The sequence below is a fragment of the Melospiza melodia genome, chromosome 2 (assembly GCF_035770615.1).
Source record: "Melospiza melodia melodia isolate bMelMel2 chromosome 2, bMelMel2.pri, whole genome shotgun sequence".
NCBI lineage: Eukaryota > Metazoa > Chordata > Aves > Passeriformes > Passerellidae > Melospiza > Melospiza melodia.
The window spans coordinates 66,658,957-66,681,889 of record NC_086195.1 but is presented as its reverse complement, the minus strand read 5'-3'; the positions used below and the strand labels follow the sequence as shown (position 1 = coordinate 66,681,889).

At 42.0% G+C, this 22,933-nt stretch overlaps 1 protein-coding gene across 2 annotated transcripts in view; it reads left to right on the top strand.

The window, feature by feature from the left end:
- The window catches only part of INTS4 (integrator complex subunit 4), a 32,682-nt gene extending 11,874 nt beyond the window's left edge, over positions 1 to 20,808 (top strand). For both annotated transcript variants that reach the window (XM_063148712.1, XM_063148713.1), the window contains exons 12-23: positions 1,159 to 1,301; positions 2,242 to 2,357; positions 4,194 to 4,327; positions 5,093 to 5,250; positions 8,522 to 8,615; positions 10,849 to 10,929; positions 12,664 to 12,794; positions 13,700 to 13,759; positions 15,400 to 15,559; positions 15,877 to 16,020; positions 16,793 to 16,913; positions 19,210 to 20,808. In XM_063148712.1, coding sequence (XP_063004782.1) covers positions 1,159 to 1,301; positions 2,242 to 2,357; positions 4,194 to 4,327; positions 5,093 to 5,250; positions 8,522 to 8,615; positions 10,849 to 10,929; positions 12,664 to 12,794; positions 13,700 to 13,759; positions 15,400 to 15,559; positions 15,877 to 16,020; positions 16,793 to 16,913; positions 19,210 to 19,403 — 1,536 coding nt within the window. In that variant the 3' untranslated portion in view covers positions 19,404 to 20,808. The remainder of the gene's footprint in view (positions 1 to 1,158; positions 1,302 to 2,241; positions 2,358 to 4,193; positions 4,328 to 5,092; positions 5,251 to 8,521; positions 8,616 to 10,848; positions 10,930 to 12,663; positions 12,795 to 13,699; positions 13,760 to 15,399; positions 15,560 to 15,876; positions 16,021 to 16,792; positions 16,914 to 19,209) is intronic.
- Positions 20,809 to 22,933: the final 2,125 nt, after the last annotated feature.

The window sequence follows — 22,933 nt, the reverse complement described above, 5'->3', positions numbered from 1 at the left end:
CTAGTACAAAACTAAAGGATGTGAAAAAATACCATTAACTTTGGTGCCTAAATTGGTTCCAGCAGCGTAAATATGGAACACCAGGGTGTTGAGAGTAACTTCTGTTTTCACCACACTGCTTTCACTTTGTCAGAATAATTGTACCAGGTACTCCTTGCTTTCTGACCAGACTTTGGAATTTGCTTTCCCTGTTGTCCTTGATCTCAGTTTCTGTTGCTCGTCTGTGTCCCTTCATGGTCTTCTGTCTTGCTTGTCTCTGTACCACATTTCTGGTGGGTTTTATCAGTGGTCTGGAGTAGTTTATGACTGTGGTCATTCCAGTCCTTAGAGTTGTCTTCTCTGTGGTCATAGTCTGTCTTTGACCAACAAAAGCCCTTTTATCATTCAAGTGTGTTGGCTGTCATTTAAGAGCCTTTACAAGAGGATTGCTCTTTCTTTTTTTGTGTAAGACAGTGATGAATGAGCTGTTGATACTTAGCAAATCATAATTTAGAAAAGGTAAAATCCACCACTGAAAAGCATCCAGTTCTTGTATCCTATCAAATTTTCACAATGTGTCCAGTAGCACCCGGCAAATGCTGATAGCAAGGAACATGATGATTCCTGGATGTGTAATGTCAAGGTGGTTTTTGGCAGAAGGTATGTAATTAATTCAGCTGAATATTCTAGTCTGTCCAGCCATTGACATATCCTTGGTGCTTACTTAGACCCTCTGGAGGCTGCTGACTGGGCTGAAAGCCTGTGGAATTGAGCTTCCTGGGTTAAAAATGATAAAAGGCTGCTGCGAAAATGCTAAAACAATCTTTGGTGATTGTTTTACTGAGTTGTCCAACACCTTCCTTTTCTGTAACTGCAAAGATACAGCATCACCCAACCAAGTAGTGATTTTTGCTCTGCTTGAGCAGGTCAGCAGTGAAGCAGTTCCCATTCATTCCAGTAAAGGAAGCACATAGGAGGATGAGACCTGGAGTCCCTGCAGCACTTGCCTGGTCAGTCACTTCATCTGTGCTGATTTAGCTCTGGTGACAAGAAACAGGCACTGCTGTTCACAGACCTCTTTTACTAACTCAGCCAAGGAACAGAGGCTGCCACCTTTAAAGTAAATGTGTGTGCAGGCATGTTTCACTCAGCAGTCTCTGGGTTGGGTTTCTATTTTAGGATTCTTCAAGGGACATTCGGGAAGCACTTCATGAACTGTTGTGTTGCACCAATGTTTCAACTAAAGAAGGCATCCATCTTGCACTGGTGGAGCTGCTGAAAAACCTGACCAAGTATCCCACTGACAGAGAATCCATATGGAAGTGAGTGTGTTCAGTGTCCTTGTGTGTCTACTTACTTTCCTCTTCTTTTTTAGTAAGTGAGGTGCTAGGAAATACTGAGCTTGCTAAGGAGGTAACAGGTATTGCAGGTGAGCAATCCTGTTACTCTGTAAGTATGTACTTATTCATGACTGGTGTAGAAACTCTGTGTTGTTCTTGCTTGTCAATACTTGCACTGGGAATCCAGATCTGATGACCACTTCTGGAAATGTGCCCCTATTCCAGGCACTCAATGCATTCACAGGAAAGATTAATTCTGTTTGAAACCTCATCTCTTCTATGCAAGTGTTTTTGCTCACTTGACATTGTGTTAAATACTAATATTTACCAGCAGTTGACTGTATCAGTTGTGATAAGTGGATTTGCCATGTGGCATTGTGCTGTCAGAGGAATTTTTCTGTCTAAGTAAAAAGAAGGAACTTTTGCAGCAGATTTTTTGGTTGTTTAATGGAAGCAATAGAGGGAATGGTGCTCCACACACATGGTTTGAGATGGAATTCTTAGATATTACTAGAAACACTTGTTTTAGCCTGCTTTGACTTCCAGTGTACTTTTACATAGTTTTTGGAGTTTGTGGGTTTTGAGATTTTACCTCCTATCTTCCCTATTTCTGAAGAAAGAAAATGCACTCATTCATTAGTCTTTAGTATAAAAGCTTCCTGGATTGTATAACTCCAAGTGTTAACTATTTTGTACACACTTTAAAATAAAAAAAAAAATACTGCATGTTCTTTCAGTTTTCTCAGATCATATAAAGTATTAATGCAAAAGGTCAATTGTAAAGAAACAGTGAGCTTGGACAGCAGGATTTTCTTGTTGACTGTCTAAAAGTGTTGCTGCAATATAAAGTAGTAATGCTTTAGAATGTTATATTTTGAATGTGCCTGTTTACTAACATATATTTCAATCTGTATATTTCCAGATGCTTGAAGTTCCTGGGAAGCAGGCATCCCACTTTGGTGCTTCCATTAGTCCCAGAGCTGCTGAGCACACATCCGTTCTTCGACACTCCAGAACCAGACATGGATGACCCAGCCTGTATCTTTATTCATGAAGCCAGTTGATAATTTTGACTGCAGTAGATTTTATTCATGATTTCCTGCCTCTCACATTTTTTCAGCCATTTCTCCCTGTAGCAGACAAACAATCCAGTGCCTGTTTCTGAATCCCTTTGCACTTAGCTTGTTACTCAGCAAGTGATGGAAAAACTGTTAACTGGAACCATCTTCATAAATATCAGTGGACTATAATTGGTCTTCTTTTTATGCTGTGATGAATAATCAAGCAATTTGTCAAGGTTTAAGCTTTACAGATGAGCCCTTTGATGTGAAAGCATTTGTCTAGTTGCATTAGTTTTGAGGATGCTTTAGCTTTTAAATAAGAAGAATGTTTTTTCATATCTGTGTTCTTTTTGCATAAAAGTTTTTCTGTGCTCACTGCTGTGCAGTTTATAAAACAGCACCAACTCCAAGTACAGCAGTGCCTGAATCCCCATAATGCTTTGAATTTTTCATCTTTCTGAAATAATTCAATATCAGAAATCCTTATATTATTGTTAGCTCTTCTGGTGCTTTAGAATACAATCAATTATTGATACACCATTCTCCTCAACAACACAAGATGCCTTGGAAATGCATTTTTCCATTGTTTTTCGCCTTGCTTCCCTTCTGTGTGATGGCAGAACATAATGTTATTTCTGATGCATGCTGAGACACGTTGGACTGGAACCTTCTTCTAGAAGCCTCTCCTTGTTTTTCTCTCCAGTCACAGGCCATCAACCAGAAATTCTGTACGGATTAAATGAATGCCTTGTGAGAATTGAAATGAGTTGGAATCAGGTGGAGAGAAATTAATCTGTAATTACATGGTTTAGTAATAATTTGAGTAAAGTTGCCCTGTGAATTGAGAATTAAAGGAACATTGCAGAGAGAAAAATGCTATTCTTTAACTCAGTGCACTGTCCTGCCAGGAACCAGAGAATATTATGTTAGAGAGTGTTTTGGAGATAACTTGCCACCAAATTTTACATAGGCATAGTATGTGAAGGTAGGCATGTGAGCCAGAAGCTGGGGTAAACCTGAATAGCATGTTTCCAGTGTAAAGTGATATTTAAACCATGGATTTGTTTGCTTCAAAGTACTTAGGAAATTTGAATCAGAGCTTATGTTTGGGATCAGCCCTGTTGCAGGTGTCAGCCTTTGGGCTAATTTCTAAAGCCTTTGGCTGCTCTCTATTTCTGCAGGTCTCAGACTGTGAAAATGTGTTTTCTAGTTCAGAATTATCTTTCCCTATTTGATTCTTTGGGTTGCTTAAAGCCTGTGCAGAGTGATGTTTTTCAGGGCATCTTAGGTAATGCATCAATTTTCAAAGATTTGACAGTAAATGTATACTTTTGGACACTGCTAGGGCGCCAAAAAACTTGAGCAACCTGGTCTAGTGAGAGGTGTCCCTGCCCATGGCAGGGTGGGGCTGGAACTAGTGGTCTTAAAGATCCCTTCCAACCAAACCACTCTGTGGTTCTGTGTGCAAACTGGTGAGCACAGTGTAAGCTGTGAGGAAGAGTGAAACTGCTCCACCTAATGTGCATGGTCTGTATTTGGGATCCCTGGCTCCTTTCCTTTGTGTTGCTTCTGAGCCATCCCGTGTTGGCAGTAACATCCTTTTTCCAGTATGGCTCACCCTGTAATGTTTGCACTTTGTACTTGATTTTAATCTTCTCAGACAGCTGTTTCTTCGGGTATTTTCCAACTACAAAGAACTTCCTAGACAAATCCTGGCCAAAGAAAGGGTTGTTGATGACTTGTTTTAACTTCCCATCCCCATGGAGCTCTTCTTGCTGTTTTTCATTTTTCTTTAACAACCCATTTACAACAGACATTGCTGTTCTGGTTCTGATTTTTAATGCTGCTAAAAGTTGCCCAACAATGCCTGCCCTGTTCTCTGACCATACGTTCAGACATTATGCCTATCTTCGGGACAGTCTCTCTCACCTGGTCCCTCCACTAAGAGTAAGTTGAAATAAGTAAGTTTGGTTTGGACTTTGACACCTGTTAGAAATATTGCCAGTCTCTTTCATGTCTGTCTGTGTACAACACTTAGATTCTGAAAGGTTTTTCTCCTGTGCACCACAGGAATTAATATTGAAATGTGCATTAAGGCAGGAGAGACAAATGTTAAATTGTTACAATATGGAATTTGTAATATTTTGGGGACAATAGTAACATCATTGCTCTCAAATGAGAATAGTAGATGGTTTGCTGGTTAGCTAAGAATACTGGGAGGGCAGTATTCCTGGGAGTTTTCTATAGCTCTGACTGTGTGTGTGGGAAAGGCCTTTGTAGATCTTCCAACATTTCACTTGTGCCCTACCTGAACTGTTTATTTATGGGTGAAATGTGTTCCATTCTGCTTTGCAACATGCTTTTCCTGCATGGAAGTATGGGTGGGGTTGAAGTTGGCTGTATCACAGCTCATAAAATCATTGGTGGTTTGTGTGGTCTTCCCTTGGCTTCACAGAGTCAAATGTAAGATAAGGGAGATGTTTCCCTCAAAGGGATGTTGAAGTTTACCTGAAGAGTGCAAGTGGATTGTAAAGTGGGGAGAATTGACTAACAAAGATGCAGATGTGAAAGCCTGTGTATAAATTTTGTATTTGAGAAATTAATTGAAGCTCTCAGTTTCTTGTTAAATAGATGCCAGCATTTTGCAGTGTTGTTCCTTGTGTTTGACTTTCCTTTTATTTTTTTTGTTTGTGCGTGTTCCTTCTCACTTAGTTGCCAGGTAGAAAGCTGGTGTCCTCTGCTGTGTCTCCCAGTATTACCCCACATGAAGATCCTTCCCAGCAGTTCCTGCATCAGAGCCTGGAGAGGGTTTACAACTTTCAGCACCTCGACCCACGGGGCATACAGGAGCTGCTGGAATTTACCATCCGGTAAGGCTGCAGGCTGCCCTCTTATGGAAAGATGTGTTAGGGTGCTTGGTTACTCTGGTGCAGGTGCTTTGCTTCTGAATATGAGTGTTGTAATTTGCTGTCCAGCACTTAACTTGAGCCTTCCTTTAGAGACTTCTGTGATAAAAGAGTGTTCATGACCTGTTTTCATATCAAATGGATGATCTCAGGTCTGGCACAGCCTCCCAGAATAACCAGTGTGCATTTTTGGCAGGGAGCATCTTTTCAGCACATGGTAACAGTAAGATAAGGGTGTTCTTTTGGGGCTGTTCACTTATGCTAAAATACACTCTAAGTTCTGAGTTCTGATGGTTTATGAGTGACAGCCTTGTGTTTTGTTCTCAGTTTTCTGTTCTTGTAATTTTGATCATATTATTTGTAATGTACACGCACAAGATTTTCTTGGTTGTTTTTTTTTTTTTTTTTTTTTTTTGGGGGGGGGCGGGGAGAGGTATTGTCCCATTTGCTCTTGCATTTTCTGGGTTCTGTGGACTTTCATGACTTTCATTCAGCAGGAAAGGACCTGCTTCTGGAATTTTAGGTTCTCATTGCCAGTCCCACTTACAAAGGACTTGGGCATTCCTCATCAGTTTTCAAATCAGAGAGCTTTTCCAGGAATAGAAAACATTCTTGCATGCTGCTGTCTGCTGCTGTATAGATAAGGGTGTGTGGTGTTGCTTCTCAGTGTGGGTTTTATGCTGTCTCTTCCATTTCATCTCTAGACTGATTTACACAAACAAAGCACTTGAAAAGGATCCTTTCAATGGGATTCCTCTGCTTGGAAAGAGCAAAAGAGCCTTATTTTAAGAATTAGGAAAACAATCCAAAAAGCTTTGTTTTGAATATGGAATTTTAAAAAAGCTTAATTATTTGAATTCCTTCAAAATAGCTGCCTTCTGTTGTGTGTATGTTGCTGTGAATCACTGTCACACCCATCTGCAGCAGAGAGTAAACAGTGTGCTCCTCACTGAAAACCCAGCTGTGGGTGCTGTGAGGTTTGTCCTCAGCTGTTTTGCAGCTGCTGTGTGCCAGCCTAAAATACAGTCTCAAAGCATTTAATGCACTAAACACTTGAAATAGGTAATCTCTAGGCCAAGCATCCAGAACCTCTCAGGCATGAGGGTCTGGGAACCTTCCAGGCCATGACTGTTTTCAGTTCTTGAGTTGATGGAAATTATTGCCTTGGGTTTTTTCCTGATGGAGTTGCCCCCCAGGAAATCATACTAAATCAACTGCTCTTTTCCATCCTTAAGACAAAGGGAGGATTTTGACAAAGCCAAAACAAGTGTTAAAGGTTATTTTGCAGAGGGCAAGATATACCTGCACCAGCAGTTTGGTTGCTGAGAGCAGAAGGATAGAGGCAGCTCACAGCAGTGGATTTTGTCATGGAACATAACTCTCTCCTCCTTTATCATTGTCATCCACAAAAATAACAGACCTTGTGGAGTGTGTGTCTACTTGGGACTCAGAGTTTTGGCTGCAGAGCCTGAGGGGGGGAGCATCAGTCTGCAGTGTGGTTAGAAATATAAGACAGGCTGTTTAGCAAATCTATCTGTGGTTTAGTTTCCTCCATCTATACAAGAATATTTTTTTTTCTTCCAGGGATGTTGAAATCTGTTTAAGATTTGTAAGGAAATATAATTAGTGGAATTGGAAACTGTATAAGACTGGGAAATGGAATATCTGCCTAGTTGTTAGCTGAGAAATGACATCCTGTTCCCCATTAGTGTGTTGTGATGGGCTGTGACATGGGAATTGAGGACCCAGGAGCTTCCTCTTCACTCTGCTCTTTGGGAAGAGATGAAATGGAACCTCTGTGTAAGGTTGAGGCTGGCTTGGCTGTTGGTGCATTGCTGTCAAAGGAAAGCACAACCTCTCACTATGAGAGACATTGAGGGGCTGGAGTGTGTCCAGGGAAGGGCAACGGAGCTGGGAAGGGCTGGGAGTGTTTATCCTGGAGAAAGGGAGGCTCAGGGGGACCTTAACACTCTCTACAACCCCCTGAAAGGAGGCTGTGGCCAGGTGGGGACTGGTCTCTTCTCCTAAGTGACAAGAAGATAGGTGGAAGCAGCCTCAAGTTGTGCCAGGGGAGGTTTAGATTGGATTGTAGGAAAATGTCTTCATGGAAAGGGCTGTCAAGCACTGGAAAGGGCTGCCCAAGGCAGTGGTGTATTCACCATTCCAGGAGGGATTTGAAAGACATTTAGGTGTGGCACTTGTGGTGCACTTGGCAGTGCTAGCTTAATGGTGGAACTGGACCATCTTAGAGGTCTTTTCCAACATAAATGATTCTATGATTGTCTGCTTAGGAAAGATTTTCTTTGGCTGCATATTATACATGAGATAACCTCATGGATTTTTGTTAATGTCTCAGGGCTCAGCAACTCTGGTTTGGCAGAGCCAAAGATTCAGAATTGCATCCTAAATGCAAAGATAAATCTAAAATAAACAAAAGAAAATGATCAGCTGAAAAATAAAATTGATAAATTAAGTAGGAAATGTGAAAGTGACAATTTTAATAGACTTTGGATGAAAGCAAGGTGTAGAGAAGAAAAGGTCACATCATCCAGCCTATTTTCAGTTCTGTAAAAAAACCTAATATTGTTTTTTTAATGCACACGTCAAGAAAACTTGGCTAGCAGTAGAGAACTAAAGCCTTTTGGGTTCCATTAACTGACAATTTTTTTCTATCATATTAAAAGCTGCTTATATTGCTGTATGATTTACAAGAATTACCATGCCTGGTAATGGTAGCACACCATCTAGTTGGGCAAATATCAGTACATCAGATTCTAGCTTGGCTTAAAAGGGCAGCTCTATTTCAGATACACTTGGTTGCATGAGCCTAACACGTTCCAAAGAAGCTTTCTTAGCCAACATGAACAGTTTGATTTCCCAGCAGTGTAACACAAATGGGTTGTTAGCTGCTGTAGAGGGCTGGAGTGTTTTAAGTTAAATCTGGAGCTGCCACTCTGTGTGGCTCCCATGGGGCTGCAGAGTTATGTGGGTTGACAGACTTAATGCTTCCACTGCTGTGCTGGTGTCAGCTTCCCAGAAGAAGGGACATGCCAAGTCCCAAGGTGCAAACTGCTTTGTAGTGTGTGTTTTGCTGCTGTTTCTGGTGCTTGCTCTAATAAAAACAGGCAGCAGGAATAGCTGCCTTTATTGTCAGTGCCTTCTGAGTGTGTTTGGATTAAACTGTTCTGTCTCAACATTATTTTCTCTTTTTTTTTTTTTTCTCCACATGGTTCAGTGATCTTCAGAGGCTTGGAGAGCTGCAGTCAGAACTGGCAGGGATGGCAGATTTCACTGCAACTTACCTTCAGTGTCAGCTGCTCCTCATCAAGGTTTGACTTCATCTGGGGTTTTTTTTGAGCTGTTCTTCAAAAATGCCCCCAGTCCATCACAGTGGCATGCTTTCATGTTTTGATGCTCATGCTGAAAAGAGATGTGTGATGAAAGAGGAGGTTCTGTGGATTTCTGATAATCCTGCTTCCCTCGTGTGGCAAATAATTTATGCAGTAACTTTGCCAATGCAGACTTCTGCTGCTGCACCCAGGGCTTATGTTGCTTCTCAAGCATTTTGTCAGTGCAGTTATTTTCTGACAGCAATCACACTGAGGGCAACTGTGTTAGGAGAGTAACTTTTCCCTGCTGGTGGCTACTGGAATGGTTTTTGTTAGACTGCTGCCATTTTTATAGACAGTGATTTGCAGAGATAGCTTTATTGGCACCAGTGCCAGAGGACTTGATATCAGTCATGCTTTCTTTTATAGTGCTGAAATGATCTATTTAGTTTTAGCAGGTCAAGTGGCTACTTAGACACCATTGCAGCAGCTCTTTGCAAAAGTCCCTTTTCAAAGACAGCTTCTTGCTCTAAACAGGAACTAAATTTTTACTTCATAGGAAATCTTGAGCTGGAAAGGCCACTCTAGTTCCAACATCCTTGCTATGGTCAGGGATTCCACTGGACCAGATTGCTCAGGGCTGTAAGCTGGCAGTGGTATTTAAGTGAGTCTCTTGGCATTCTTTGGTGTTTGAGTGTAACTTGCACACATATAAAACAAGAACTAAAGCAAGCAGCAAACAGGTTTCCAGCAGGGACTCAATGAAAGCTTTGTTATGTAAAACCAAGGGCAAATTTCAGTTGCTTTGCTAATGCATAGTTGCCAGTTGGCATATCTCATGGCAGGCCTCAAATCCTTGGAATATATTTATCACCCAAAGGTATTTCAGATGAGCAGTGGTACAGTTCAGTACAATCCAGCTAAATCCAAAGTGAAATGTGCTGTGCAGACAGAGGACTAGCATTTGGAGATAGCTTTGTTGCCCTTCTCCAGGGTTTGACTGGAATGAGCCAGATGGTTTTTGCATCTGGCAGAGGTGTGCTCTGTTTGAAAGGGTAAAAGCTTTATCAGCCATTCTTGGCTTGAGCTGTAGAACAGTCAGGAGATCAGTGATGCAGAGGAGTCACTAATGTGCACAGAATGAAAAGTAACTGATTATATCAGGAATCACAGAATATCTTGGGTTGGAAGGGATTTTGAGAATCATCTAATTCCAGACCCCTTCTTACAGTCAGGGACACCCTCCACTCATACAATACAATTAGAAATTCTGTGAACTTGAATGTCCAAATAGCCCTTTTCAGTAGATTTCTTTCCAGTTGCTTCTTTTCCCAACAGGAAAAAAGCTGCTGGGGGAAAAAGTATCTTCATTTCCCAGTCTCTCAAGGCTCAAAAGGTTCCATACCTTCAAAGGCTCTACATACCCTGTGATTTTAGGGGTAGCTAACTGGGATTTGTGGGCCAGCCTGGGTGAAGGACACAGTCTGTATGTTCTTGAGGCTTTGCTACAGCCAGCCTTGTGCACAGCTGTGTCTAAGGACAGGCAACTTCAAAAAGGAGGCAGTGATAGAAATCATCCACTCAAGCTTTCTACATTTTTTTTATATAAAGCAAAAAGCAAATAGGGTGTGGTAGACAGTTGGGGTTTTTGGTGTTTTTTGTTGTTGTTGTTTTTGTTTTGGTTTGGTTTTGTTTGTGTTTGTTTGTTTGTTTTAGTTTTTCTGGTTTGTTAGTTTGTTTGTTTTGGGGTGGTTTTTTAGGTTTTTGTTTTGCTTTGTTTTTAATACCAATGTCAGCAGCTGAATTAGACACAATATTTGTAATAACTCCAGGATTTTGGTGGGGCGGAGGAAGGTTCAGAAATGTGGCTGTGGAAGTAAGTGTGTTTCTGGGGACACTTGTTTTTATTCCCACTTTTTGCCTTCTCTCTGATTCCCCTGATCTTGGTCTCAGGGGGTTGATAACAAGTGGCCTCTTGGTTTTCTTTGTGAAGTACAAGGAATTTGGCTTGATGAGTCTCTCATTCACAGCTTTGTTAATATTATTCTCAACTTCCTTTATATTTTCTAGTTGTATAGGTATCTCTGTTTCTTTATAGAACAATGTATGTTTTGGAGGCTTTCATTCTCTGTCTTATATTTAAAAACACAAGAGAAAGCTTTGGCATGTTTTTTCAACCAGCTGTTTAGACTGAATTGGATATTTATCATCATTTCATGTTTTTTTCTTGTAGGCCTTGCAGGAGAAGTTGTGGAATGTGGCAGCTCCCCTGTACCTGAAACAGAATGCATTGGCATCTGCTGCAGCAAAACAGGTGAGCTGGAAGCAGCTGAGGGAGCCTCCTTGGGGAGGAGTCTTTGGTTGGCCATGGAACAATTGCACACTTCTGACCTTCCACTACCATAGTCTGTCCAAGTAAATCTTAGTCCCCCAAACTGGGATCATTTCTCTTCTCTTCAAAAGATGAGTGGGGAGGGAGGGAAGTTCATGACTGCTGTACAAAGGCAAATATCACACTCATCTTCCAGAAGGGTAAGAAAGAGGATCCAGAAAGCTGTGGGCTGCTTGTCCTTGCCTCTTTCCTGGGGAAGGTTGTGCACCAAATACTTTAAAAAGCTGTTCCTAAACAAGATCAACAAAGCTTGGAACAGCCAGAATGCATTTCTCAAGAATAAATTATGGCTGATCCCCACCACAGCTCTCTATGGTGAGGGGACTGGTGCTGTGAACACGGGGAGGACGATGAAAGTTGCAGAGCTTGGATACAGTCTTTTCCATTTCTTTTGAAAGAAATAATTTCTTTTCACATAATTTCTTTTTCACCAGACTTGCAGGTGAATAAATAGGTGGTAAGGGTCCTGCAAAATGAGGAACCAGTTGATATGCTGGAGGACATGGCTGCTGGTCTGGATGGACTGGGGAACTGGGATGACAGGAACCTCATCATGTTCAGTACATTGAATATGAGACACTGCAGGAGCCAACTGCAACGGGGATAACTTGGTTTGGGAAATGATCCAGCTCTGGGGGGGTGCCATCTGGAGAGCTGTGTCATGTGTTGGCCCCCCCAGTAGAAGGAAGAGACTGACAAACTGGATCAAATTCAGCAGAGGGCCACCAGTGTGATCAGGGATTAGAGCACGTTACCTGCAACGAAAGGCTGAGAGAGCTGGAATTGTCCAGCCTGGAAAGATGGATGGATTTACTTCTGTCTAGCACTGCATCATTACAGGATATAAAGGAGACAGAGCCAGACTACTGTGGACAGGAGGCAGTTGGCAAATGATGAGAAATTTTGATCAGCTGTAAAGGGAAAATTTCCTGTAAGGATGGTTAAGGAATGTTGCCCGGAGAAGTGGGGGGAATCTCTGTTGTTGGAAGTTTGCAATTTGGTGTGGCCCAGAGTTACTGGATCTAATGAGACCTGCTCTGGGCAGGGAACCAGGCTAGATGGTTTTTGGAGGTCCCATCCAATCTGAGTTATTCTGATTCTGTGATGTATAAATTATCAGATCCTCGAAAAACTGAAGCTGAGCCCTGAGAAAAGGTAAAGAAGCAAGCAAGGTCTGGTAACAAATAGTCTGGTAACAAATCTAGGGTCAAAGCAAGTTCATGGATCTTTTGGGAAACCCTGCCGATACCGAGTCCTCAGATAATTAAGATGTAATAGACAGGTACTGCTGTGCACCAAAGCCTTCTCTGCTGTTGATGAGTAGAAACACAAGCCATTCAGCTTTTGAAATCTTCTCTGATTGAAATGTTTGTCTTGGGTGCCCTCTTGAGTAGCGTGTGAACCTCCTGGAAATGTTTTCTGTTGTGGTGGTGAATGTAGGTCACTTGCTATCACTGCAAGATGAGTGTTCCCTGTTAAATAACTTGCAAGTTCTTTGGCATCTGCACTTCAGTCATACTGAACTCAGCTGCATTAATTTGAGCACTTCCTCTTGCTTCATATGCTTCTTGGTATGAGATAAAAATCCCAGAATCTGGTGATGATGGTTGTACCAGGACTTGTCTGATGGTGTTTTATCCCTGTGGTGTCTGGCAGATCCTGGCAGAAACTTACAAGATGGAGTTCATGTACAGCGGAGTGGAAAGCAGACAAGTGGTCATCATTCACCACATGAGACTGCAAGCCAAGGCCTTGCAGCTGATAGTGACCGCCCGCACCACCAGAGGGTGAGCATGACCTGGCCTAAGGAGCTTCTTAGGGTTAGCTCTAAGATTGCTGTCCCTAAGCTTTGTTTAAAAAACCAGCAAGGATAAATTAGACACATAGCAGGGCAGCGTGCCAATAACCATTTGCTAGAGTAATTCAGAACAAAGAACCTTCTTTTGCCTTTGATACAGCTGAATAGGGACACAATCCTGAATTAGATAACAAAACTATTGGGAAGATGGGTGTTGGGGGTTGAGTTCTCTCATTTATGAACATACAAATAGGTTAAAAACATTGAAGAGTTGATATTTGGGACCTGTTTAAATGAGGAAAGGTCACGTGTCAAAAGAATGGACCAAACATGTTTGCTTCATTAAGTATTCATTGCTGAATTTTTAGCATCAGGAAAGTATTGTCCTCCTGACTCACCTGCAACTGCTGTGTGTGGCTCAGACAGAAACTGCTCCTGTGCAGGCTTAGGTACCTGAGAGGCTCTGAGTGGTTTGTTTTGGCTGCTGAAGTTAAAGAAGTGACACATCGTTGTAGAATGAGAACTCCAGCTGGTGAAATTAGAGCAAATTAGCTACTGTCCTAGTTTACTTCTGTTTCAGGTTTGTTGCCATCAATTTACTGTGTTACCATGGAGGTCCATAATCTATTTGCCTTTTAACCACTTGTTTTATAGGTGGAAAATGAGCATTTTCTAACAGTGGCTTTGGGAACTTTATTAGTACCTTATGCAGATGGGGGGTTTTATGTGACAGGGGGATATAGATAAGTGAGGAATACTTTCTTGGTTCAAAAACTCTAAGATCTTCCCATTTTTAGGAGGTCTAATGGGTTTCCAAACCGCCTAAATGTGTATAGCCATAGAGCCATTTTTCTTTCTTTGAAAGTAAACCAAGGAATATTATTTTCATTACAGAGTGGAACCTCTTTTTGGGATGTGTGAAAAATTCCTCCAAGAAGTGGATTCCTTTCAGAGGTGACAAACTCTATTGCTTCTTCATTTTGTATTAGAAAATCCCACCACCATTGTCATCAGGGGATATTCACTTTGTTTTTCATCTCTTCACATCTCCCTTCCCTGCTGTCCTACATTGGGAACTGTCATGGGATAATAATAAAGCAAGAAGAACCTTTGTAGTTCAAGTCCTTAACATCAGGATATTATGCTGGTACTTCAGAAACATGTGCTCTGAATTAATTTTTTATAGAATAGCTGTTTTTTTTTCTTGTATTTATAAAGATTTATCTACTTCGAGTAGATGCTGTTTTCATAAATACTTAATTTTTTTTATTCTGTCTCCTGGAGTCCTGAGAGTGTTTTGACCTTTCAAAGATTAATAAAAAGGCAGATTACCCTTGAAGTACTCAACATGTAGCAAAAAGTCAGACTAGAACTCTGCAGTATCTATCCTGGCCCTGTCTACTGCTTTTGCCACCTCTTAGTAGTCACCTTTACTTCCAGGGAGAGTAGATGTGTTGTCAATTTGATTATCAGATTGAGTCTAGTGAAAGGTGTCCCTGCCCATGGCAGGGGTGTGGGACCAGGTAATCTTTGAGGTCCCTTCCAACCCAAAGCATTCTATGGTTCTGATTCTGTGAAACAGTGATGAATTCTGCTGATCCTGAGACTCAATGCAAGGAAAAGATAGACACAAAATGAAGAGTTTTGTCCTCCAGCTCCAGCTGGGCATTAAGGTAGGACAGATTTTGTCCTGTTTTCTTATCAGTTAACCAGGCACAGCTGCCAAGCTTATAATAAATGTGAATTTAGTCAGAACTAGAAATAAAATTCTGCTCAGCCAACTAGATACGTGTATCTCTGGACTAGCTATCCAATTCCCTGCTGAGTCATAAAACCATGGAATCACTGAGTCATAGAATGGTTTAGGTAGGAAGAGACCTTAAAGACAATCTTGTTCCAACTCCCCTCCCATGGGTAGAGACACCTTTCACTAGACCAGAACTCTATCCAGCCTGGCCTTAAACACTTCCAGGGATTGGGCTTCCACGGCTTCTCTGGGCAACCTGTGCCAGTGCCTCACCACCCTCACAGTGAAGGATCTCCTTCTAAAATAGAATCTAAATCTTTCTTCTGGTAGTTTAAAACAATTCTCATTTGTCCTGTCATGATCTGCCTGGTAAAGTCTTATTTACAAGCCCCCCTCTAATTACTGAAAATTTGTGATGAGGTCTCCCTGGAGCCTTCCCTTCTTCAGGCTGAACACTCCCAGCTCTCAGCCTGTCTTCATAACAGAAATGCTTCAGCCCTCTGAGCATTTTCATGGCCTCCTCTGTTCTTCTTACACTCTGAACTCCAGAACTGGGCACAGTACTCCGGGTGGGATCTCATGAGGGCAAAGAAGAGGGGGAGAATCCCCTCCTTTGACCTGCTGCCCACACCACAGAGCCCTTGACGGTGTCAGTTTGAGCACAAGGCACAGTCCCAACACAAGTAGCCAAAGTCATCTCTTATGGATGAGACACAGCAGAAGGGGAAGGCAGGTATCTAATTCTGTCATTATAACTAAATGTAAGGATTAAGTAGCTTGGCTAAAAATAACAATACCGTGGGAAAAGTTGGAAAAGTATTTGATTTTTAATCTATTATTGACACAGATGTTTCATCTCTGAGCTCCCACATATGCAAGGCAGTTTTGTAGATAAATTGCTGGACTTAATGCCCAGACTTGTGACATCCAAGCCTTCAGAAGTGGTCAAGATTCTTCAGACAACACTGAGACAAAGTACCTTCCTCCACCTTCCTCTTCCAGAGCAGGTTGGTTTAACAGAAAATTAAAAAGTAATGTCCTTGTGGACTGTCTTGGCATCTGACTACTTTCTAATATACCAAGAAGCTTTTAGAATTCAGGGTCTTGTCAGACACAAATCTTATTTATTTCTTGTTTGTCTTCTTATCTAACATCCTCAGGACTACTGCTAAAAACATTAAAAACTTAGTAATTCCTGGCAATATATATAAAAAAAAATCCAAAGTGTATGCAGGTCTCTGTTAAGAACAGTAGTAATTACGATTTTTTTTCTTTCATCTTTCCCCCACCTTCTGAATTTTGCCAATTGCTTTGTCCCTAACAGCTCCATAGAGCCACTGCCAATATCATTGAGCCTACTGGTGAATCTGATAATCCCCTGAGGTTTACATCAGGATTGGTTGTGGCACTGGATGTTGACGCAACTCTGGAACATGTGCAGGATCCCCAAGGAACTGTTAAAGTTCAGGTAAGAAGTCATTTGACATAAATGCAAACAAGATTATGTCTTGGGGCAGTTTCTTAAAGGATGTCAATATTTGTAGATTGCAAACAATGATACATTTTATTAGTAACAATGCTGGATTTCTGTGTTTTGACCAGTCATTCAGAAGCTGGAGTGTGCTGAGAGTTGACTTGGGTTTGTCTGGAGTGTGCTGAGAGTTGACTTGGGTACAGTTCTGAGAGTTTGCTTTGAGCACTTGGATGTCATTCTGTGCTTCCTTGTGCACTGTGCATGTTATGGACATGAACACCAATAAATGCTGGTGAGCTTCCAGCTGGTCTGGTGGGAGGAGAAGCAGCAAAAGAAGTTGTTCTGAGTGGCACAAAAATACACAGGCTCTTGGCTTTCTGTATTTCCAGCTTTTCTTCCTGCTGCTCAATCCCTAGTTTTGGATGCAGCTGAGGAGGTAGGAGTGGTATGATCCAAATAAAATATGCAGCATCACTGCTTAACAAAGGAACAGAAACCTCAGTTACAATGCAGAGGAAGAAGCTGATGTCAGTGTGGCCTTTTTTCCACCTGTGCTGTGGGTTTGAAAGGCAGCATGTGAGCATGTGGCTGTTATATCCAGGGCAGCTGAACTCCTGGCTCCAAGCTAAAGCCCACTTGTCTTGCCTTCCTAACTCAGGCAGTAAACAGCAAGTAATGCACTGTTCCACTGTGCAGATCCCCCATGCACTTGTCATTCCTTTGTTGGTTTAGTTTTTTTTTTTAATTTTTTCTTGTTCCCCTCTAGGTGTTGTATCCAGATGGACAAGCACAGCTAATCCATCCTAAACCAGCTGACTTCCGAAATCCTGGCCCTGGGAGGCACAGGCTGATAACTCAGGTTTACCTCTCTCACACAGCCTGGACAGGTAATGTTAATGATACAAGTTAATGTGGCTGTGTGGCTGCACTTCTGTTAGACACAAGTTACATCCCACGGTCTGGGGGGCTCTGAGGATCCTGGAGCTGTGGTTTATCAGGCCTTTGAGTAGTTACAGCTCCCTGTTTACCAGGCACTGTTGCTCTGTAAGGAAATAGAGAGGCTGCTGTTTTGGGAGAGCCCTGGGAGCCTTCACACAAGAGCTGTGTTCAAAGTGAGGTCACCCCTCATGTGTAGAGCAAAGTCAGCTCTCAGAGCCAGGTCTGCATCCTCAGGTAAAGGCAAAGGATCACGGTAAACTGACTCCTTGTAAGTCATTGTTTCAGGTCTCACCGGTATCTGAGCATGGCAGGGAACAGAACAGCAGTACCATTTCATTGCTGATTCAACTTTCACCCTTTTAAAATGCCCTAAAAATCCCCCCTTTTGTTCTGAGATGATGTGACTCCAACATTCGCCTTCAGTCTCAGCTGCTGTTCACACTTCCCCATGGAAGCACTTCAGTAATTGGCTTATGGACTTCAAACAACAAAACCAAAGTGTATTTCATTCACAGCTCCTTTTGTCCTGTTTTCTTTTAATCCCTTCACCTTCATTCAAATGTGGAGGTTTCCTCTGAGATGCTTTTTCCTAAGCAATTTTTCATTGGATTTGTTGATCTTTTTTTTTTTTTAAACCAACAGAATTTGGTTTATTGTTGTGTTCCTTCACATACCCTTTTTTTTTAATATAGTACTCTCATGGTGTAATCACTTATCCTGCTGTCTTTGTTTTGTTTTGGAGAAGAAAACATGGTACTGTTTCTAGGACTGGAAGTATCTGGGTTTAAGGGTTGATCCTATTACTTCACCAGAGAGAGCTGAAGTCCTTATTTCTACTTCTGCAGTGTTCACTGGAAGGGCATTTTAAGCATGGCCCTGAGGGATTCTGTTCTGGTGTCTCCTCTAGGCATTATTTTAATCATTAACTTTGACACTGGAACTTAGGCATATAAAACAGGGGGAAGACACTAAGCTGGGAGTCAACAGGGTCAGAATTGCCTTAAAATTCAAGTGGAGAAATTGCCTTGAAATTCAAGACAATAAAACTTGTTAAAGGCCAGTAGAAAGAGTGTGCTTGGGAAGGAGAATGCCCAAGTGCAAAGCACTGATTAACTGCCAGGTGGTGAGCAGAATGAAAGAGGTGACTGCAGGCTGCAAATAAGAGTTGGTGGACTGACAAAAAGGTGAGCTCAGGGAGCTGTTGGCAGAAGTGTGGAGTAACTGTGCAAAAGAGTTATTTCTTGTGTTCTATGTGGTGCTGATGATGTCTCAGCTGGAGATCCCCTGTTCTGCACTTGTAGACGTGGCATCTTAAAATCCTGTGGGTTTCAGCAGGTTTCATTTAGGTTTCATTAATGTGGTCCTGCTATGGGTTATCCCCGGTATACAGTTAAGTCCCACACACCACCTGGTGCTCCCTCCCCAGTGGGACAGGTAGAGGATCAGAAGGGCAATGTGAGAAAACTCAAGGGTATTACACTCTGCAGCAATAGCTACAACATCCCTGTGTTATTGACACTATTTTGGTCACAAATCCCAAACAAGGCATCATGCAAGCTACTATGAAGGAAAATTAACTTTATCCCAGCCCAAACCAGTACAGTCCATACAGAAAACCTAAACAAATCTGGTTTTCAGTCTAGAAAGGAAAATTTTGTTGTGTATATAAATCCAGCAATAAGTGCAGGGTAATACTGTATATACTGAAACCCCTGTACTGTTCTGACCACTGAGAAGAGTAAATTGAAATTATCCTATGGACAGTATTAGGGATCTTGCTCTGCCCAGCTGCATAGTTGGTGAAAGAGAGGAAGAGGCTGTCTGGCATGCGAAAACTTCCAAAAAAAGAGAATCTTCAAGTAATCTCCTGTGCCACAAGTGTTGCCAGATGTCATCTGGACTGATCCTGACATAAATACAGTGAGCAGGGCCTGCTAGTTCTGTGTGGATTTTAATGATTGTTATTGTTTCATTGGAGTTACCTTCCAACAGTTATTTTAGAAAGTTGCAAGTTAGTGGTAAGATTTAAGTGATGACAGAGAGGGGGATAAACCTAGAACAGTGCTTAGTTCTGCTGTGCTGAATGTCATGCCAAAAGCTTATTTTCACACACTAGACTGGATTCTGGTCACTCCAGAGCAGCTCTGTACATACCCACCATACATGAAATTAAAATTCATTTTAAGTTGATTGTTCACTGTGCAATGCAATCACATTTGGATTGTTCCATTTTTTTCTCTGCAGAGCCATGTCAGATTGAAGTGCGATTGCTGCTGGCTTACAACTCCAACAGGAGCAAAGCATCTTCCAGAGCTCCTAAATCTACCTGCAGTGAGAGCTTGGAGGCTCTCCCACCCCCTGAAAATGGCATAGAGGGGACCATCCCCTTCAGCAAACCTGTCAAGGTGTATATAATGCCCAAACCTGCCAGGCGGTGAAGGCTGGTGCTGAAAAACCTATTTATGGGCTTTGTTGTGTCCAAATGCAGAGTCCAAGACAGCAAACTAAGCCAAAACAGCCTTTACACGCCTAAAGGGAGTCAAAGCTGCTGAGGAACAGGTCTCTTAGGCAGCAGGCAAATACAGGAGTTACTCAGCTAGTTAGGAGTGGTTTCAAGAAAATGCAGGTTTTTCTATATTGACTCCACAGAAACAGAACAGTTCACAATGAGCATTCCAGTAGTAATTTCACTGGGCTGTACCTTCAGTTTTTATCTATCAAAAGTCTTTCTCCAAGGCCTCTAGGTTTTTCTGCTATGTATTTACTATGTAAATGCTTGGTCACATAAATCAATGTTATTTTTACAGTACTCTGAAGTGAAGCTGAGGAGTTCAGCATTTTGTGTGGGGTTTTTGGTTTGTTTCTGGGGTTTTCTGGGTTTGGTTGTTTTAGTTTTGGTGTTTTGGGTTGGGCTTTTTTGTGTTTTTGTTTTTTTTTTTTTTAATGTCTAAAACTTGCATTTGTACTTTGGTACCTAATTTCTTAACAGAAAAAATAATATTCTAAAAAGTACTGTTGTTCTTGTGTGGGAACAGCACCTAGGAAGGAAATTGCCAATTGCTGTTCAACATCCTCTACAGCTGTACTGAAGCTGGTGCAGCTCTGGGGAGGGCACAGGTTGTTCATGGTGCAGGGGCAGGAGGAAGCTCTTTGTGCAGGTGGCAGAAATTCAGTCAGCAGGAGGTGGAGTTTAACTGACCTACAGCAACACAGCAGTTTGTCTCCTGCTGCACCTTTGTACAGCTTGAGGAGCAATATGATTAACTACCAGTTAGAAAATTCCTAACCACAACCCACTAAGTTTTACAGGATCTGTTTCTGTGTGACGATCCTGGCCTTGCACCAGTCTTAGTGGGATGTGGAAATCTATGACTTTCAATTTGGCAGCACTTTTGGCACTCAGTCTTTCTTGTCAGTTGAAGTAGCCAAACACCCTTTGTTCAGCAGCAGCTGGGCAGGCTTGTCAGTGTTCCCCTCTGGAGGTGAGCTGGGAGTACAGAGGGACAAGAATTTAGTTAAAACATGATCCATCTGGCATTCCTGTCAGGAAGTGTGTCTGTGCATTGCTTCTGTGTGCCAGGCTTAGTGGACTGAGTAGCCTCCTATAATTTGTAGGATTTTTTATCCTTTGGTAGGATTTTTTAGGAGGGCCTAATGTGTGAAGCATTCTAGTGCAGCAGCCCAAATGTTGCCTGTGTTCATGAATCAGTTGGGATTTTTGTCTTTTTAAAAAGAGGTGTTTTTTTAGAAAGTAAACAAAACAGTGAAGAAATAATTTCCACTTGTATTTAGTGTAAATAACACCTTACATGCTTTCCTACAATAAAATTGGAAAACTCCTGCTATTCTGTTTCTTTTTTTATAATATGAGTGAACATGGATGCCTGCATGGTTCTTGGCTAGTAAGATCACTGCATGTTTTTTGTGATTTAAATTTTTTAGCACTGGTGAGTTGTAGCCCAAAGGCTCATAACCATAAAACTTTGCTGCTGCTTAAGGTATTCTTGAATTAAATTTACTTTCTTAGTGCTTCTGCTCTTACAAACTGGTTTTTGGTGTTTCACCTTTAGGGCACTGCTTTGAAAATTGCCTGCCCATCTGACAGCTGAGTTGTTATTGTCTGACTTGTCTTTGGCATCCTCAGTTCACTTCCCAGCAGACAGGGTTGATGTCTCTCTCATTAGGAGGCTGTGTCTGGGCAGATATTTGACAAGTTGAGTGAGCTCATTACAGACTTTTTCCTTTTTCTTTCCCTCATTTTTGCATTTCACCAGTATTTTGTGCAGTTTGTCATCTCAGTAGTGTTTCTAATTTAGATGGTGTCCATAGGCTCCAGACCAAAATGGATGCTGTGGTAGGCACAGCAGATATTTTCAATATCAAAAATTAGGCATCTTTCTCTCTTTTGCTAAGTACTGGATCAAATTTCTACTATTTTGTTCCCCTTATGATGTCCTTGGTCCCCTTCCATATAACATACCAGGCAAAGAGTGAGTGCCCTCTGTATTGCTGTGAGAATCAGATACTGCAGGGCTGTGGAAAAGTTCTTCCATCTGTAATTTCAAGATGCCTAAAACAAGCTGAAAATGTAAGACTGCTATGAACATTTTCAGTCTGCTAATGAGAGCATTCTGTAGTTGGCTTCTCTTCTGTAGGTTTTTCTCTGATTCCTGGTTTGGATCATGGAAGAAATCACAGCTTTTCCTTTCCTCCTTCAGTTTCACCTGTGCAAGCAGATGACTAATTCATCATCCAGTCTAAGCCTTCCCTCTTTAAGGTTAAAGATCCCCCTGCCTTGTCCTATCACTTCATGCCCTTGCCAAAAGTCCCTCTCCAGCTCTCTTGTAGCCCCTTCAGGTACTGGAAGGAGTTTCAGGTTTCCCCAGAGCCATCTCTTCTCCAGGCTGAACAACCCCAACTCTCTCAGCCTGTTTCCACAGCAGAGGTGCTCCAGCCCTTTCAGCATTTTCATGGTCTCCTCTGGACTTACTCCACATGTCAGTCTCCTTATGTTGGGGGCCCAGGGCTGGATGCAGCACTACAGGTGGGGTCTCACCAGGGTGGAGCAGAGGGGGAGAATCCCCTCCCTTGGCCTGCTGCCCACATGCAGCCCAGAAAGGCAGATGAGTCCTTTGAGCTGCCAGGGCACGTTGTTGAGTCATGCTGAGCTGCTCACCCACCAACACCCCCAAGGTGCTGCCTGTCAGAGCTGCTCTCGATCCATTCTCCACCCAGCCTGTGTATGGGACTGCCCATTTTGCACCATGGTCCAACATATGGGGAATTGGAAAAGAAATTTGCATTAAAAGCAAGGCTTATTGTAGTTGCTGAGATGCAGATGTTGACTTTTTGTTCCCATCCCCAGGTTTGAGACATTAAGGTTTTTCTGCTCTCAAAAATACCAGAGTTCATGCTCTGTGTTGTCTCAGAGGCACTCATGCCATTCACCCATTGTCCTTTAATTCTGGATAATTGTTGGGCTTCTGCACTGCAATAGCCTATAAGATGATTGATCTCAGAATGAAAAGAAAAACAAAGGGCTCTAGTCATGCACAAAGATAATTTGCATCTTTCATCCCTGTTGAAGGGGGAAGAGGGCTTCAGATGACAGTCACCCAAGTATGGGGAGTTTCTGTTCTCTCAGGTGGTTCCAAGTCTAGGAACAGTGTGCCAGTACAGCTGCAGCCACAGGGAGATTAAGCAATCTACAAAGGAAGGGCAAATAATTTGCTAAGAACCAAGGATGTTCAAACACCCCTCACCTCTGCATTGTACCTGCTAGTTAGATGGAAGCAAGAGGGAAAAGAATCTGGCAGAGCAAGGAGAATGCTGACCTCACATGAAAGAGAATTAAGTTAGTGGTTTGAAAATGTGTTGTCCTGTTTACCATTAACTTTCTGGATTTAATTTAAATAAGGCATCTGTGTATGTGGGAAACCCAGCTTTGAATGCTTTCAGTGGGAGATTC